A 17,295-nucleotide genomic window follows, 5' to 3' on the forward strand; every position below is an offset into this window, starting at 1 on the left:
TATGGCTATTGTTGACCGGGAACGGGTTTCCTTTCTATAGCTGGCTCGGGACGTGCATCATTCTGGACTTGAGGTGCTGGTGCTGCCGGGGCTGCGGTAGGGCTCTGTACAGGTTGCATAGGAGGGCCTGGTAAAGGACCAGTTGGTGGAGCTAGAGGACTTTGACTTCCTCGATGCATGGCAGGACGTCCGCCCATTTGAGCAACACTAGCGCTGTTGCTACGCGATCGCCCCCCAGCAGGGCTAGCAGGACGTGATCCTCCCGGTGTTAATGGGCGCGGAACATCGACACCACGGCCGGGTCCAGGTGACATGGCTCGTGGAGTGCCAGGAGGTGGTGGAAACTGCGGCATTCCGGAACCAGTTGGAGTCATAGGGCGACCGTCATTGTAGAAACGTGGAGGAGCTCCTTTCATCTGAGGGGGAGGTCCCATTCGGCCACCTGCTGGGGACATGGGCCTTCCATTGGGAGCCATGATGGGTGGACCACGAGGACCACCAGGTCCGTTAGGTCCAGGCGAGCGTCGAGGCTGTAGAGGTCGGGCAGAGAGACATGTGCGTGGTGCGATACCCTGGACTGAGCCATCCATGCTGGAGCATTGAGTCTATATGTACGTTAGTATGCAATTCTATTCAAGCTGAGAATAATGCTTACCCATCCATCATCGTACGACTTCAAGAGTCTGACAAGCTGACCGGCGCGAAGTTCCATTTCATCGGCCAGGGAAGGCGTGAAGTCCATTTGAACACGGTGAACGTTACTAACTGGAGCACCGGCACCACCGACAACTGGGGATTGAGGTCGAGATCCAGCATTTTCAACATATTCAGGCGACGGTGTTCGTGATTCAGCTGGCTTGTCATCGGACTTTGCAGCAGCGGCCGCAACAGCAGCAGCGCCAACAGCAGCACCTGCGACAGCACCGGCAGCGGCAGCTTCTACTGACCCAGCGGACGGTTCTTCAGCAATAGGGCTGGCCAAGTTGTGGGCACTACCGGTAGGCGAAGGCGTCAAATCCCTGACTGGAGACGATGCATCTTTAGCAGGGGGCATAGGAGGAGATGCAGTTTGCGCTCCATTATCGAAAGGATTAACAGGATCAGTGAATGGATCTTGACGAGGAGACTGAGGAGGAACATGTGCTGAGCCGCTGTAAGGGCGTTCAGCTGACCGATTTACTTGTAGGCCACCGGCAGCAGCAGCAGCACCACCGACGGCAGCACCTACAGCACCAGCGGCGTAAGGATTGGCACCACCAGGCTGGCTCAACAAAGGGTTGAACTGAGTGATCGGACGCAAGCTGACTTGAGGGGCAGTCGCTGGAGTTGACGGCGCAGAAGAGTAAGCTGCCATTGACTGTGGTGACTGAGCGCTAGTCATTGGTGGGGGTTGACTTGGAGTAAATTTCTCATTTTCTGCAGCAGCGGCAGCAGCAGCCGCTTCTTCTCTGTTCTTCTTCTGCTTATGTAGCCAGAACAGAATCAATCCAGCAATAAGACCAACGCCGAACAAGACACCAATGGCGATTCCTGCTTTGGCACCTCCTGTAAGACCATTGGAAGTGGATGCGGCTGCAGAAGTAGTGGGAGAAGCAGTGGGAGAAGACGAGAGCTGGTCTAGTGCTGTATCGGTTGAAGTGGAAGATGCAGATTGCGTTGAAGAAGACGTCAAGAAAGTTGTCGCAGGAGGATCGCTCGAGGTGGTCAACAAGTCGGACAGCGAGGTTGACGTTGTCGAGAGAGTTGAAGTAGTATGAGTCGTGGGAGCAGGAACCTTAGTGGTGGTAGATGTGTCTGATTTTGAACTCGCGGCGGTTGTCTTTGTTGATGACTGAGCTACAGGAGCACCCTTTCCTGCGGTTGTAGTTGGATCCGCAGGGCTGGCAGTATCTGTGCCCGTGATATAACCACCGATTGGGCCGGTGAAGGTTGGCGACGCAGTCACGTATACAATCGACGCAGTTTCAGTTACAGTACTCTGTGGACCCTTTGCGTAATTGACCCCAAAGAAATCCTCCACGTCCGAAATGAAATTCCGTCTTTCATGACGGTGGAAATGGGCGTGCGACATGACGAAGCTCTTGGATAATATGGCTGTTTACAAGTTCAACAAGTAATTGGCGCGGTATTATGGCGATTCAAACTGTCATATGCGAAAGATAACGATATCGAGACGAATGGTGATCCGAGGATCGAAAATGCGAAACGAGTACGAACCAGGCAGTACTCTGGTAGGGAAGGACAGCGCTGGAGGTCGATAGCCAGCGCCAGAGGAAGATACACAAATACTTTGAAAGAGAACGTGGGGTAGAGAACGAAAGGCAGACTACTACAGCCTGTGCAGGTCAAATCGTAATCACGAACATATAATGAATGAGACGAGCAGCCAGGCTACAGCAGAAAGATGGGAGTGTGGAGAGATCACCACATGAAAGAATGTAGATTCCACGAGGGAGAGGAAGCGTGAAGAGAGGAAGAGGAGGAGGAGGAGGACGAAGAGGAAGAAGCGGAAGGAGGAATGCCCAGGACGGACTGAACTTGAAACAAACTACAATAGTTTGATGAACCCTCGAGCCTTTGGGGCACAATACGGTATCCCATACGTAGTACGGGCGGTGTATTAGCGCGGCGACATGGAAATGAAGCAGAGTGGTTGGTTGTTTCTGGGCAATGCTGGTCACATGGGTAACACGTGTAACATATCCAAACACTCTAACAACCGAGGGCCCAACGAGAGGCGCGCGAGGAAGGTTGGGGGTGGTAAAGATGGTATTGTACCTGGTAACGCCTCCGTAATGTGGCGCACGAACTAGACCCTAGGTCCAGGAACAAAGGAGCCAACCCTCCAATCAGCGGTCGGAGGCCTCGGCTGGCGGCCGTGTCGGAGATTCGCGTCAGTCTAGAATGGTTAGCCTTGGCTGGGCATGCAGACTAACCTCATTGTTTGTGCAGGCGGTGGGCGCCTCTTTTTCTAATTGGCCGTGTGTTTGTAGGCTCTATCGGTGATTTCACAGCTCATCGTACTCGGAGAGCCGCGGATCTGCTCATAATAATGACTTGGTGGACCGTGTTCGAGTGAAGAGACGGATTTCCGCGTTCGCCCAGCACACATGGAATTCAAGCCCTATGCATGAAAATTATAACTACAGAGTAAGATGATAATAATTAATACAGGGATTTGCCGGTATTCACGATAGTTGACGCGTAGGAATTCACTGTCTGCAAAATCTTTGGGGCACCCCAGAACATGCATGGCCCGAGTGGCCCTATCTTGATCCGCCCTTCAACGCCTGGTTACGCACACAAGCCTTCTTTAACAATTCATTAGTCAAGTTATAGCACTTAATACTTGTCGTTAGTGAGAATTCAAAGAGGCGATATTTCAGGCATCTTAATAATAACTTGAGTATCATAATGAGTCGCCGGACACGTGAGAAGTGTTCTCTCGTAGAACAATTTCGGACTATACTGATGCTGCCTAAATATTACTGTAGTATGTCGCCTTTACCCGTCTTGCTCGGACAGATTCTTCTTCTGTGGCAGGAATGGATGTCGTAAAGCCTGGAAACTGTCAGCCTTGTTCGATAGGATGGATTAAGTTGAATACCTGTTCAGCTGTCAACCTGGAAGAAGATTCATAGCATATCAACTTGCTAACCAGGTCACGTCCTTGAGAGGATGCCCCTTCCAATATCGCTTCCCAAGGTTTGGCAGGGTACTCGTAGAATTGAAATTTGCCCCAATCCGGAAGCTTTGCTGACTCCTAACAACGCTTCAATTAGATGGTCCGACAAACAATTGAATGGATTATATGTACCGGCCACACTTCAGCATTGGGAGTCCCCAATGTGGTGAAAATCGATTTGATAAGAGCAAGTTCACTGCCCAAATCTCCAGAGTCAAAAAGCTGACGATGGCGGATATCCACCGCTTCTGCAACCACGCAACCTGCCGCCCACATGTCCAACGACGTGTCGTATTCTGTCGAACCAAAAAGGATTTCTGGTGGGCGATAGCTGGTGGTGCCGACATCAATGATCTTCTCTTTTGAAGGTTCAGAGCCTGGATCTGCTTCCTTCCATGAGATACCAAAATCGGCTAGGTAGGCTGGGCCATCTAGACTATCTAGGAGGATATTCGAGGGTTTTACATCTCGATGAATGATGTGGAGCCCGTGCGCATGTTCAAGACCACAAAACATGTCTCTCAAGATTGCCTTGGTCTGGAGTGTTGTCAAAATGTTCTGATGCAGTACTTCGGCAAAGTTGTACCGCATGAAGGGGAAGACGAGAACAAGCCGTCCGCCGGCCAAATCGAAGGTCTCGAGCAATGTGATGATGTGTTTTTGATCTTTTGTCCATCGCAAAATACGCGCTTCTCGTTTAGAGTCATGGGGAGGGCTCATCATATGAGGCGTCGTGACCTTCAGAGCAACCAAGGTACCATCAGTTCTCTTTGATCGATAAACAGTGGACATTAGCCCGTCAGCATGATGGACGCAATTTTCATATGCGCCAATTTTGACAGCGTTAGCAGCTCCCGCACTTGGCTCAGATTCTGCTGGCTCGTTTGATAGCACTTTGGGACTCTCAGTCACTGGTACGTTGGCATAGTCCTCCTCGAACTCATCGATGATCCTCTGACATAACCGATCATATTCTGCCTAGTAACCACATGTGAGCGGTTGTTTGACGAATCAAGTAGCTAAAACCAATGAACGTTCGTATGAAAAGCGAGATCGAACCTCTGAAGTCGCTTTGGCGTAAGCCTCCCTTTCATAACGGGCGGAATGTGGTTGAGCTTCCGCAAAGGTCAAGGACGGTGAGAGTTTACGGTAAGCGGACGTGCTACGCTGGGTGAGAAAAGAATATCGATATTGGACTGTTGACTACTCACATTTCTGACATCCGTTTCAGCCGTTTGCTGAACTCATATGAGACTCTCCAGTCCTCCGCCATTGTGTTGGTCGCAACATGATGTTGTTGGTTCGGCAACGGATGGTTCATCCGGGGGAGAAAGAGATCAGGCTGTGATTGGCTAATTCAGCACCCCAGCTCGGCCCAATGCGATACCATCATGCGTCAACCCTAATGACGTTCTGTCTGTGACATGGGCTTATAATAAGGTGGATGTTTAGGCGAGCACTTAAGAATTAAAAGAATTTAGGAACATGACCAAAGCGAATACAGACGAACAGGATTGAAGAGGAAGGAGCAACACGAGCATGGTTGGTACGTAGTTAGTTACCTTATTGCTTCTCTCCGGTTTCCGGATTGGCCAATCACAGCTCTTACGTCAGGACGAACGGGTCTCCCGCCTTTGGGAACTTCCGGCCTCGTCTGACTAACCGTCGCATCCTGCGATCCTACCCTTCGACGTACTACACTTATGTGCTGTTGGTTTTACCTCTCTTGATTTATGGATAGCTTGCAGCATATAAAGCTTTACGCCAATAATTGATATCGTTTCTCTCGTTGCGTTATTATTAGCTACGTCCTTCCCTTGTTGATTATGTACTTGGCGCTGCCATAGACGTCACAGCTATGGAACTGTCAAGGCAGGAGTACCCTGCATTGTTGGTACGTTGATGGGAGATCCATTGACTAGCTCGCTATCTTTAGGAGTTACTAACATAACTTCCACTGTCAATAGACCTCGTTGCAGCCGAATCAGGCCGCCGCCGTTCTCAATGATCGCATTCGTCTCATCAATAAAGTCAATACCGACATTGCCGACTGGCTACAGGTGGGCCATCTTTAAGGCTTTAGCGGCAGTTATCAACAAACAGTCATTAATTTGGGGCCCGTAGGAACGGAGGCGCGTCGAAGAACTATACGTTCAAGGTCTGCGCAAACTCGCCAGAAGACCACAGCTAGATGGAGGTGCCGCGCTGGGGTAAGTGGAGTACTCTTGAAGCGCATATATGGACGAAGCTTACAAGATGGCTCTAGCATTTTTCAACTACCATGGAACCGTATAACTTCCGCCACCGAAGCGCTCGCAGCCTCTCATGAAGTGCTCGCCTCGAAGATCGAAGAAGATGTCGAACGGCCGTTGAGGGATTACGGGTCGAGGAACCGGGATTTAAGCTCAATGCCTTCCATCCACTCTGATCTGGTAAATCTGGCAAAGGGGCTAGACGCTGCACAAAAGAAATTGGAGAAAGCAAAAGAAAAAGGCGCCAAAGGAGTAGACAAGGTTGCAGCCGCCGTTACCTCTGTGACGGAAGCCACTCAGCAATGGGAGTCGCGGGCCCCATTTGTATTCGAACAGCTTCAAGCCGTCGACGAAAGTAGACTCAACCACCTACGAGATGTTCTCACTCAGTTGCAAACCCATGAGGTGGATCAAATCGAACGCAGTCGCCAGACAGCAGAGAGCTGTTTGAACGCGCTGCTTAATGTACAGACAGAGGATGAGATCAAGACATTCGCCGCAAAATTGAATGGAGGAAGAGATCCAGTTCCGATACGGAACAGCTCGGTAGCTGCTGCTTCTGTGACACCGGCTCCAGCTCGTGCACCAAGCAGCGAGGCCGACCTTCCACCACCTCCTAGGATTCAAGATGATGCTGCGAGTCAGCATTCGAACCGATCAGGTCGTGTTGCTCGCGTGCCGCCGCCAGGTATACTTTGAACGCCCAGCAATTCATCAGGCATCGACAAAGCTAACTTGAACTAGTTCCCGAACCCCGACACATGCCAAGGATGGGAGGTCTGCGTAGATTAGGAACCGTCATGAACCGACGGAAGAGCGTCGTTATAGGTTCTGGCACCTCCCTTCCATCTGAGAAGAAGAGTCGACCGGCTTTTGGATTTCGACGAGGAGATTCGTCCTCGAACGTGCACACCCAACTCCCTTCTACTCCGCCAGGCCGAGATACTCCCAGCATTGCTAGCGAGTCCATAGGCAGCCCGCCTCCTACCGGATCCACTGTTAATGACTATGTCCCATCTGACGATGCTATTACTCCAATTGCGGAAACAACAGAAATCACCGCAACTACGAATGGGTTGGCGTCCAATCACATGGACGCTGTAGCCCCTCCGGTAGTAGCGAACGAGGTATGACAATTTCTAACTGTCCCATTTCGACTACTGATTTATGTCTGCTTTCTAGATCCAGGTGGATTCCGAAGGGTATTCCGAGAGACCACAACTGGTTGATGAGATCACTCAGGCTCAGAGAGAGGCATCAGGGTATGAAACTATTTCCTTGAAGCTCCATGACAAAATGCTGATAAATTCTTGAGAATCGAGGATACTGGTCTTAACTTGACCATTCGGGATCAACCCATCCATGAAGATGAAACACAAGCCAAGCAAGCCATGGACGAAATGGCAAATACGCTACGTATGGTATGATTGTCGTGAGAAATCCAGCCGTGGAACTGTAAATGTTGATTATTTCAATAGCAAGGTCTGCAAGTTGGGCTCAGAAGGAATGCGGGCACTATTCGTGGCCGTCGCGATGTTCGAAACACGGCATTTATATCACCATCAACAGCTGCAGAAATAATACCTGCAGCTTTGTTAGGCACACCGACGGCAACCTCATCTAGCGGACAACCTGAGTCGCCTGCTCCAGTATCAGCAACCCTTTCTCATGAAGATCGAGCAATGTCAGATACTACATCGATTCATTCTTCACACACTTTGCAAAATATCTCAGGACCAGTTTCTCATCCAGAACTTCACGAACCTGGCTTGAATGCCTCTATTATCGAAACCGTCAGCAGTTGGTTCGAAAATGGTGCTGTAACGAAATCATTTGTTGTTGGTGAGCTAGCGTTGGCGTACAATGTTACCCCGGGCTCAACGACACCTGAGAATGTTGTCCGCTTGGATAACTTTTCATTACTTGAAAAGGTTGCAGCCAACCCACACTTTGTGACGGAGGTTTCCAAAACAGATGATGAGAAACGAGGAGAATACAGTGTTGCCGTGGGAAAAATTGCTCGTGCTATTCCGACAGTCGCATTCAAATACCAACTTCATCTTTCTCCCTCGGATCTGTCCTCATATTCGCCAATATTATTCAGACCGGTGTGGAACCTTGAGGAATTCCAGGCGAGCGTCATTGTGTTCTATTCCGTCAACCCAGAATTTGTGGACAAACTCGCATCGGGTTCCCTTCTTCTGAAGAATGTCGTGATCACGGTCAACTTGGACCTCAGCCCCGAGGATGAGGCAACCAAGCAACCTCGCGAAGTGGTACGTGCAACAGGAGCCGTCATGTTTCCAAACACGGGTGCGCTGTTTCGTCGCAAACACTCTGCGGTTGTATGGAAGATACCCGAACTAGAGGTCCGAGTTGGATCGGAAGAGAAACTCCTAGCCCGATTCACGACATCAGCTAGCTGGCCACGCAAAGGTCGAGTTGAAGCCAAGTTCGAGCACCATACGACACACTCAACTTCACGTTTGGGCGTGAGTCTCGCCGAGACTGCAGTCTCGGGAACAGAGCACGACCCATTCGCCGACGATGGTTCTACGACACCTCAATCAGCGTCTATCAGCACCGCATGGAAGCCAGTTCAAACCGTGCGCAAGTTAGCCACTGGAAAATACGTTGCATCTTGATCTGGAGACTTGATGACTAATGCGATGATCATATACCTTTTGCAAAAGCTATCCTCTTATTGCACACCTCCTGACCGAGCGAACACGTTCCCTTCTTTTCCAGTCTACATGGCTATTTTGGATTTGTCTTGAATTTTAAACCCACCTAGCATGCGCGTATCGTTAGTCCTCTGGATGCTTTTGAATTTTGCACATACACTTCACCCACCGAGTTGATTGCACGAATCCTAAATACCAACTGTTATTGACCCTTCGTCAATTGGAACTTAGTTTTGGCAAAATTGTACTTATTTGTATATAGTGGAACGTTTGTCTGAAATCAGAGTGCCTCCTTAATGTATTCATAATTGAGATGAGTGCCTGATAGTTCAGCTCTACCAACACATGTGTCCCCCCAGAGTAAAGTGATTCATATAGCATACGCCAACCTCGTTCTTGAATACTCATGAAATGCCGAAGAAATATATATATATATATATAATACAAAGTCCCCATCAAACCCTCGCCGCCCTAGTAGTCTTATCATAAAACTCCAACGTCATCGCCGCCAGAAAACAGGGGATATCCTTCCTCTCCTCAACCCAAAACTTAATCAAATGCTTGATTTCGAGCGCAAACAAACTGTTTGGTCCACCGGATATCTTCATCGTCCCGTTCTCGCCGTCAAAGATTATTGAATTCTCTTCCCCGTTACCCATGCTCCCCGGTCCTGATGAGGCGGTTGATCCGGCTCCGTGGCGATAGGCGGGAGAGAGATGGAACATGGATGTTACTCGTACGCGGCCATTGGGTAGAAAATCGAGTTTGTACCCTAGGACTGAAGCGACTGCTTCACGGAACTCGGAGGATTTTGCGGCCCAGATCTCTTTGAGGCGACGCATGCGTTTCTCTTTCTCGGCCACGGTGCGTTCCATCTCTTGCATTTCGAGTTTTAGGCTGTCCAGTGTACTCACGGGGACCACGCGGGCGACCTTGGCATTGTCGCCGCGTAGCTGAGCCAGTAAGTCGCGATTCTCAGCCTGGAGTGTTCGCAAGGTAGACATTTTCAGGTTCTCGGCTTCAGCGGTGGGGTTTGCTCGTAGTTCTAGGATTCGGGTTCGAGATTGTTCTTGTAGAGAGGAAAGGTGGGATTTGGTGGCGTCCAATTCATGACGAAGAACTTTGGCAGCTTGTTCCGATTTCGAGAGGGATTCTTGTAGTATGCGATTTTTCCGAGATAGAACGGATATTCTCTCTGACTCTGCGTCGCTGTCTGCTGGCGATAGCGGCCTCTTTAATCCTCGAGATGCGGTAAGAGCGGCGCCTTCTTCGTCCTGCGAAGCGGTCTTTTCAAGAGCCGATAAATCTTCATGAACTTTGTGCAATTCGACTCGGTATTCATCAACAAGTTTCTCTAGCTGTTCGATCTGCTGATTCTTTTGCTCGTCGTAATGACTCCCCTCTTCGTGCATCGTCAACTCCTCCGTGTCAAACGCCCTGAGTTGTGCGCGCAAATATTCCACTTCCTTTACAGCCAGTGCTCGCTGACGCTCCAGTCTCATTTTGGCACGAGTATCCAAAGCACCACCGGGAGCAGACGCGGCACTTCGTAATTTCTCGATCTCCTGTTTGAATTGCCGCTTCTCAGTTTCGAGCCCCTGAATGATCTCGTCTTTCTCCAAGAGTTGCGGCTCAACACTGCCGAGTTTATCGATCAATGTCAATTTTTCGATCCGTTCCTCCACAAGTGCTTTGACAACTGCTTCCGGCGAATCGAAATCGGGAAAATCGCTATTCGACTCAAGCATGGTGGACCATGATCGCCGCTCGTCTTCTAGGACTCGCTTTTGAATCTGCACATTTCCCAGTTCTGCCTCCAGAGTAGACATTAGTTGTAGTTGGTTTTCGAGGGACTTCTTCTGTTCCTCGACCACTTCAACATTTTTCTGGACTTTGCGCAGATGGCGGAGCTCTGTCGTTTGTTCGCGGTTTGTGGATTCGAGGGTTTTGATATGTGCGACCTGTTCCGAAAGTTCTCTTTTGAGAACGACCAATTCTTCACCCCCATTACCGTCAGCCCTTAGACGCAGATTCTCAGCTTCCAGGGCCGCAACATCATTCTTAAGTCTCGCCACCTGCGCATTCGCAGAATGGAGTGTATTCTGCACATTTTGCAAGTCCTGTTGCACGTCTTGTAATGTCTGGGCTAATGTGATACGTAACGTGTCGAGTTCGGTGATTTGACGTTTGAATTGTCTTTCCTGGTCAGCTCGTTGTGCCTCTACTTCGGTAGCCTCTTCTTGTAGGGACTGATTTTGGTCTTGTAGGGTTCGGATACGTCGCTCAAAGCTGGCTTTCTCGCCAAGTGCTGATTCTTGGGATTCTTTCAGTTCCTTTGCTAGGGCTTCGCTTTTTTGGTTGGCTCGATTGCTGGCTGCTTCGGCGCCCTGGGTAGTTGTCAATACACACTTTTAAGACACATAAAGAACGTGTAAATTGGACATGATGCATACTTGGGCTTTCCTGAAATCTGAATCCGCGCGGAGTTGCAGATCGCGCAACTCCTTCTCGTGTCGCAATTCGGTGAGGTCTCGCTCTTGTTTGAGATTATCTAGCTCGTAGCGCAGGGTATTCACTTGAACACGCAGTTCCTCATTCTCAAAATCTAATAACTCTGTTAATCGCTTCCTACAGTCGATCTGAGTGCGGTCAATCTCACCATTCTTGACGGGTTGTGATGGTCGAACAGATTGTCGAAAGGCCGGATTCGAAGCCATTGCAGTAAACGGTCTGAGCGGACCGCTCAGGCCAGAAGAGAGAAAAACACGAACAATGTGACCGATTGTCTTTACGACAAACGATTATTTTCGAAAAGAAAGTAGTAAATCTGAGCGAGTGTTGTTTTGCGCAAGACGCGGAAGTCAAGCTCGAAGCCCAATAAGGACTAGCGCAGGTAATCGAGCCAAGAAATCCTGGTGCGGAGAACTAAATTTTTAGACAACATTTTTTTTCTCTGCCGCAAAGCATATCGACCTCACATATTGTCCAGCCAAACCCACCTTATCACCAGCATATATATTTATTCTTAATTTCAAAATCAGCCAAAATGGGAAAGGACAAGTCCGAAAAGAAAGACAAGAAGGAGAAGAAGGAGAAGAAGCGCTCCGAAACCGACGGTGTTCACAAGTCCTCCAAGAAGGAAAAGAAGGAGAAGAAGCTGTCTGACGCCGCCGAGAAGGAACTCACAGCCCAGGTTCTTGAAGGATTGGAGGCGAAGGGTGCTGTTGAAGAAGTCATTGCTGTCGATGTCGAAGTCACAGAGAAGCCAATTGGCGCTTTGGTGCCATTTGCCAATCCATTGGCAGAGGATAAGACCGCTAAGAAGGTGTTTAAGACCGTGAAGAAGGGTGCGTCTTTTTTTGCCCTCCTCCCCCTACAAGATGAGATATTTTAAGGGCATAGCTAATATTAAACAGCTGCCGTCAACAAATCCCTCAAACGAGGCGTCAAAGAAGTCGTCAAAGCCCTCCGCAAAAGCCCCATCCCAGCAGCCAATGCACCCATCACAGAGCCTCTTGGCGTCGTTATTCTCGCAGCAGACATTTCCCCCTTAGATGTCATCAGCCACATCCCCATCCTGTGCGAGGATCACGGCGTTCCCTACATCTTTGTCACATCGCGCGCCGAGCTCGGTGCTGCCGGAGCCACCAAGAGGCCTACAAGTGTTGTCATGGTTACACCGAAATCAGGAAAGAAGAGCAAGAAGTCTGAGGATGGTGATGAAGAGGACTTCAGCAAGGTGTATGCGGAGTTGGTGAAATTGGCTCTTAAGGAGCAAGAGAAAGTCAAGGTTTGATTTTCTGGTCAAGTAGAGGTTTTTTTTTTGTATATTTCTATGTCTTTTTGGCTTTTGTTCTTTGCTCATTGCTCTTGTCTGAGTTTGGCATGAGGGAAAGGTCTCTTTGTCTGTCATCTTTTCCCATGGGTGATAGCATCAGGTTTGATATGATCTGATTTTGATCTGATTTTTTGGGGATCTTGGCGTTTTTTGTGGTGTATTTCAGAGGCAGGAATTCAACAAAATGATTTCTCAAGAACGAATCAAACAATTCACGTGCAGTGCAAAGCTACAGTCATTAGACTTTTTACTCAATTATCGCCCGAGTCTACAGTTTAATTACGAGTCTAGACATACGGCATTACAAGGACAAGTTCGTCAAAAAATAAAGACATCGCTTATCGTGGTATCATAGAAAAGATAAATTATTATCATGAAGAAATCAAAAACTTTTTGTTTGTCATTCAATTTCCTCACTTCTCCCGGATGACTGTTGGGTATACAGAACATATTACCGACATGCGACGGGATCCAGAAGAAACCGAATTTGGCATGTTTCACATGAGACCGGCTCTCTCACACTCATCAAATCGTCGAATTCCTTGAGAGACCTCTACAAGAGAGGTTTTGGGGGCAAGGTCATCGAATCATTTAAGCCTCCTGGGAGAGAATGTCGGAGTCACCCTGGTCGAGGACAGCCATGGTGGAGCAGCTATAGAATATAAATCAGCATGTTTTCTCCTATGTGATGATATTTGAAAAGGATTGAACTCACCGGAAAAGTTTACCGCAGGCAGTTCCAAGCTCAATCTATTCATCAAAATTACACAGTTAGAAAATCAAGCTCTCCAGAATCCCTTTTGTAGAAAGGTGATCCCTTCTCCGAGCAAAATCCGCTCTCCGAGAGCTCCTCTCACGCTCTCTTCAATTTTGCGTAGAAGAGGACTTGAGAGTAGCACTCTTCTCTGAGCAACGGAGATTGCCTCCGAAGTACGATATACTGTATGGGCCGTATATCTCGGGGTTCTTCTAAGGAATTGGAACGGGGAAAAGACTCACGTTGTTTCCGCTGAAGTGGTGGACGGGAGTCTTGGCGAGCATAGCGTAGTCTATTCACGGGAAATTAGTTTTTATGATTCAAATCACTCCGACTCTTTTGAGGGCAGCTTACACTCAAGCTCAGACTTGCGGAGAGGAGGGCAGTTTCCAGCGATGAGGATCTGTAAGTTTCATTAGACGCAATTCTTCTCCCCTTTCGATTTTATGGAAAAGTCGACATACAAGCTTGGCCTTGCCAGATCGGAGGGACTTGAGAGTGGACTTCTGGCCCATGGTGACCTTTCCACTCTTCATAACCAAAGCCAAACGGCTGGAGATGGTATCACCGGTTTTCTTAGCCTAAACGATATCCTCGTGAGCACAATTCTTTTTTGCATTGTTGATTTCAAAGAGATGTATGTACCTTGGCCATTGCGATTGATGTGTTGGACCTTGTCGTAAAAGGTTATGGGACGATGATGAGAGTTGTGCGTGAGTGTGTCGGAATACGAGAAAGTCCAAGATTCACGTTGTGGTTGACAAAATTGTTGGTGTTGTGGGTCCGATAACCGAGACTGCAGAGGGTTGCTGACTAACACAGGATCCTTGCTCGCCTTACTTCTTCTGTGCTAGCGTCCATACTAAGACAGAAATGGAAATAATCTATGCTACGTACAATGCCTGTCTACTCTGTATGTAGTAGTAGGCTGTGCCAATGGCTGCCTAGTATGGGTGAAATCTGAGACATTTGCAGGGAATTAAAAAGAAAAAAAAAAAAAAAACCGTTTTTCTTCCCAAAATTCAGAAATGTCGTATTGTCAATATAGCAATACGAACGATCGCTGACCAGTAACCGTCAGAGTCCTAGCATATACAATATTGAGTCTTGAGACGTCGTGGACCTACCTACTCCATAGTGAAGGGTAGAGAATGAATCTCCTCGGAGACGTCTCGATTAGGATACATTGTGATAGAACACTTCCAAATGGAGATAATGTACATGATTAGCCTCGGGAGCCTGATAGGATCTGAAGAGGGGACACTAGCGTGTTTCTGAGTGTTTCACTGATTGGAAGGGGGAAGGGAAAAAAACGTTGGTATCTTTGAATGAATGGTAATGGTACAGAAAAAAGGGGAAAGGAAAGAATCCTGGTGAATGATCGTATACACAGTGAGTATTAACACATTATGAGGTATGAATATAATAAAGGATTATACCGTGGGTTTCCGGCATGTCGAGTTTTCAACAGGTCTTTTCGCTTTCATATGCAACGGGTGACGACTCATATACCGTCACGGTAGGGATCCGAACAGCCCTCGTTCGTAACCGCCGTCTCGTCATTTTGCGAAACCGTTCCTCCTCGTCGTTGTCTCGGGACCTCCGTCGACGTCTAAAACAAAAGACATCGACCATCTCAACGAGCATAATCGCGATAATCAAGAGCACCATGAGAGTCAATGTAACTGTGCCTGGGGCGCGATGGAACATATCGCTTAGGCCGTTTGAGTTCGCTGCTGCGCTTTTCAGGGAGTTGAGGAATCGTGATTGAGGGTTTGTAGTTATATAATATCCGGGTGTATGCGGGCGTGAATGTTCATTTTGTTGGTTGTAGGACGAGCAGTCGAGGAGATGACTATAGCGATTTTCCCCGGAACTGGAATGACAATTCCTATAGAGTTCTTTGAGTTGTTCGTAGTTGTCGAGCGAGACGTCTTCTTCTTGTTCTTCTTCTTCTTCCTCGTCAAATTCCGGATCTTCGTGGCCATCATCTTGGTTGTCTGAAGTGGTGTCCGGCTCATCGTCATCTACCAAGAGAGGCATCTGCTGTCCATTGGATTTTGTAGGCGTTCTAACGGACTGTCGATTGTCTCGATCAACATCCGTTCGTGCATGACATCCGGTTTCAGAGTCGCATTCCCAAGAAACAGCGTTGTCATGTCGATCTTTTCTTGTTCGAGGGTAATATTCCCCTCGATGTGATGATTTCCAGTACGACGGGATGCGCCGTATTGTCCCCCTTTGCGATTTGTAATTGCGTAGTTCCTCCTCCATTAGGTCCTTCAATATGCTCTGTATATGAAATTCGAGGATCAGTAAAAGGGTTTCTCACGAATTGTCTGTGAGATGTAACATACAGCATCGTTGGAAAGTTTGGTAACAGCCTCGGGCTGACTTTCCGGCATCGTGTCAACGTTGATTCGAGACGGAGCCATTGTATATGTTCAAAGATGTCGCAAAAGTGAAGAAAATTGTATAGAAAACAAAATTAAATGCGCAAATTGAAGGCGTGTTATGTACCGGTCGAGGGTATTTAAAGTTCCACAGGCATTGGGAGTTGGTGTTTTTGTGGCGCAAGTAATGCAATCCTTCCCTCTCGTATTCGGCCCTACGGGCTTTCCTTTTCTTCAATTCTTTTCCTTCTTTTTTTACACAAGAGAAATCTTTGCCCAAAATTTTGGCTTCGTCGGAATTGAAAGAAGGAGGAAATTGGAAGAGAGGAAAAAAAAAACGAGCGAGAAGAAAAAGAAAGGTAGAAAACGCCTACATTCCAATTGAATGGATGGGGCCTAAAATCACAGGGAAATACAGGCCGAAGGGTGCGGTAAGAATAACCGTATACGACCGTAACAGCAGAGAACAAAGAGGGTCTTGAGGCTATGATTAGAAATCGAGGCTCGTCGACAGCTGATTTTAATGTCTACTAAGCATAAACTAGTAACTTAGATACTACAAGATTGATGATTACTTGAGCTGAACTTGACCAAATGTCAACCATCACATTTCGTCAAGATGGAGGGCATGTACTGAAGAATGAAGAAGGGATAACCCTAACTCATAGTTACACTTTACATCGTTTAAATTCATGTAACTTTAAAGAACGAAACAACCTGATCAGCTAGTACGGGTACGTGCTTAGTACGCTTTACTATAGAGCGTCTGATCACCCCATAATTCTTAACCTCTTTCGAGGCTGAACTAACTTACGGAGTGCGGAATATGCATTGTACGGAGTTCCTAGAGGAGCATAGACAAAGTCAAACCCAGACATGGCTCCGCCCACACAAGCCAAGCTTTCTTTCAGGAGATTTTGTTTGCTTCCTGTAACTTACTAGACAGGTCACAGATGTATTGAAAAATAAGATTTCACCGCATTCTCTGTGATCGGGGACTTTGAGAAGCATACTTGTTGTTTCGGACGAGCCAATGGGGTGTTTTGGGCATGAAAATGTTTCTGCATTCTACGGATGGGTATTGAGCTAGCGTAGTAGTCGAATGTCGCGATTTCGAGCCATGTAGTGGTTAAGTTAACGTTATAGTTAAGGTAAGTTAACTAGACCTTACATCGCTGAGTCAAGGGATAGTTAGTTAGCCAAGTTAGTGTCGGCTCGCCGCGCTCACGCAGGACTTAGGGCTAGGGAAGCCGCCACGAGTAACTACGTATGTAGTAAGTTAAGTATGGCCTACCGACTGTTCTACTCAGATTCTCGCAACTTATTGCCTGTAGCACCGTGGCGTGCTGTACGACTTAGAACCGTACTCGGGCATTGCGATAACCAGTAGTGTACCTAGAAGTCCTATCGAACGAAATGAGACTGTCACACAACGTCGCTGATTCGCTGCATGAAAATCGTTAAGATTACTGACTCAGCTGAATATCACCTCGTAATGCGTAAGTAATGCTCTCAATTGCGTCGTCCCGTCTGCACGGATCAATGATGTGCTACATAGTTATTTTATGTACATTTTGTCATCTCCAGAGGACAAAGTGCAGACTAACTTAGTGTTACTGTGCTGTGTAGTTAGAAAAGCTTGTGTACGTAAATCGTTTCCTGGGATGGAAGTTATCTGAGAGCGTG

At 47.9% G+C, this 17,295-nt stretch overlaps 7 protein-coding genes across 7 annotated transcripts; 2 read left to right on the plus strand and 5 right to left on the minus strand.

Moving 5' to 3' along the window:
- Positions 1 to 5: 5 nt before the first annotated feature.
- On the minus strand, positions 6 to 2,071 carry EYB26_002878 (uncharacterized protein; the record flags this gene model as incomplete). Its single annotated transcript, XM_054262182.1, has 2 exons — positions 6 to 605; positions 656 to 2,071. 2 exons carry the CDS (start codon positions 2,069 to 2,071, stop codon positions 6 to 8), a joined length of 2,016 nt encoding a protein of 671 aa, XP_054118157.1.
- A 1,433-nt stretch (positions 2,072 to 3,504) lies between these two features.
- On the minus strand, positions 3,505 to 4,958 carry EYB26_002879 (uncharacterized protein; the record flags this gene model as incomplete). The annotated part of the gene is made up of 5 exons (XM_054262183.1): positions 3,505 to 3,561; positions 3,608 to 3,763; positions 3,818 to 4,663; positions 4,745 to 4,847; positions 4,897 to 4,958. 5 exons carry the CDS (start codon positions 4,956 to 4,958, stop codon positions 3,505 to 3,507), a joined length of 1,224 nt encoding a protein of 407 aa, XP_054118158.1.
- A 585-nt stretch (positions 4,959 to 5,543) lies between these two features.
- EYB26_002880 (uncharacterized protein) lies at positions 5,544 to 8,582 on the plus strand (the record flags this gene model as incomplete). The annotated part of the gene is made up of 8 exons (XM_054262184.1): positions 5,544 to 5,579; positions 5,653 to 5,745; positions 5,810 to 5,895; positions 5,952 to 6,625; positions 6,682 to 7,064; positions 7,120 to 7,199; positions 7,253 to 7,358; positions 7,416 to 8,582. 8 exons carry the CDS (start codon positions 5,544 to 5,546, stop codon positions 8,580 to 8,582), a joined length of 2,625 nt encoding a protein of 874 aa, XP_054118159.1.
- A 494-nt stretch (positions 8,583 to 9,076) lies between these two features.
- Positions 9,077 to 11,338, minus strand: EYB26_002881 (uncharacterized protein; the record flags this gene model as incomplete). The annotated part of the gene is made up of 3 exons (XM_054262185.1): positions 9,077 to 11,008; positions 11,075 to 11,226; positions 11,281 to 11,338. The coding sequence occupies 3 exons, from the start codon at positions 11,336 to 11,338 to the stop codon at positions 9,077 to 9,079; spliced, it is 2,142 nt and encodes a 713-aa protein (XP_054118160.1).
- Positions 11,339 to 11,667: 329 nt separating this feature from the next.
- On the plus strand, positions 11,668 to 12,417 carry EYB26_002882 (uncharacterized protein; the record flags this gene model as incomplete). Its single annotated transcript, XM_054262186.1, has 2 exons — positions 11,668 to 11,968; positions 12,038 to 12,417. 2 exons carry the CDS (start codon positions 11,668 to 11,670, stop codon positions 12,415 to 12,417), a joined length of 681 nt encoding a protein of 226 aa, XP_054118161.1.
- Positions 12,418 to 13,050: 633 nt separating this feature from the next.
- Positions 13,051 to 13,870, minus strand: EYB26_002883 (uncharacterized protein; the record flags this gene model as incomplete). Its single annotated transcript, XM_054262187.1, has 6 exons — positions 13,051 to 13,111; positions 13,175 to 13,209; positions 13,459 to 13,508; positions 13,571 to 13,619; positions 13,681 to 13,797; positions 13,862 to 13,870. 6 exons carry the CDS (start codon positions 13,868 to 13,870, stop codon positions 13,051 to 13,053), a joined length of 321 nt encoding a protein of 106 aa, XP_054118162.1.
- An 810-nt stretch (positions 13,871 to 14,680) lies between these two features.
- On the minus strand, positions 14,681 to 15,651 carry EYB26_002884 (uncharacterized protein; the record flags this gene model as incomplete). Its single annotated transcript, XM_054262188.1, has 2 exons — positions 14,681 to 15,508; positions 15,574 to 15,651. 2 exons carry the CDS (start codon positions 15,649 to 15,651, stop codon positions 14,681 to 14,683), a joined length of 906 nt encoding a protein of 301 aa, XP_054118163.1.
- Positions 15,652 to 17,295: the final 1,644 nt, after the last annotated feature.

The sequence above is a fragment of the Talaromyces marneffei genome, chromosome 2 (assembly GCF_009556855.1).
Source record: "Talaromyces marneffei chromosome 2, complete sequence".
NCBI classification, from domain to species: Eukaryota; Fungi; Ascomycota; class Eurotiomycetes; order Eurotiales; family Trichocomaceae; genus Talaromyces; species Talaromyces marneffei.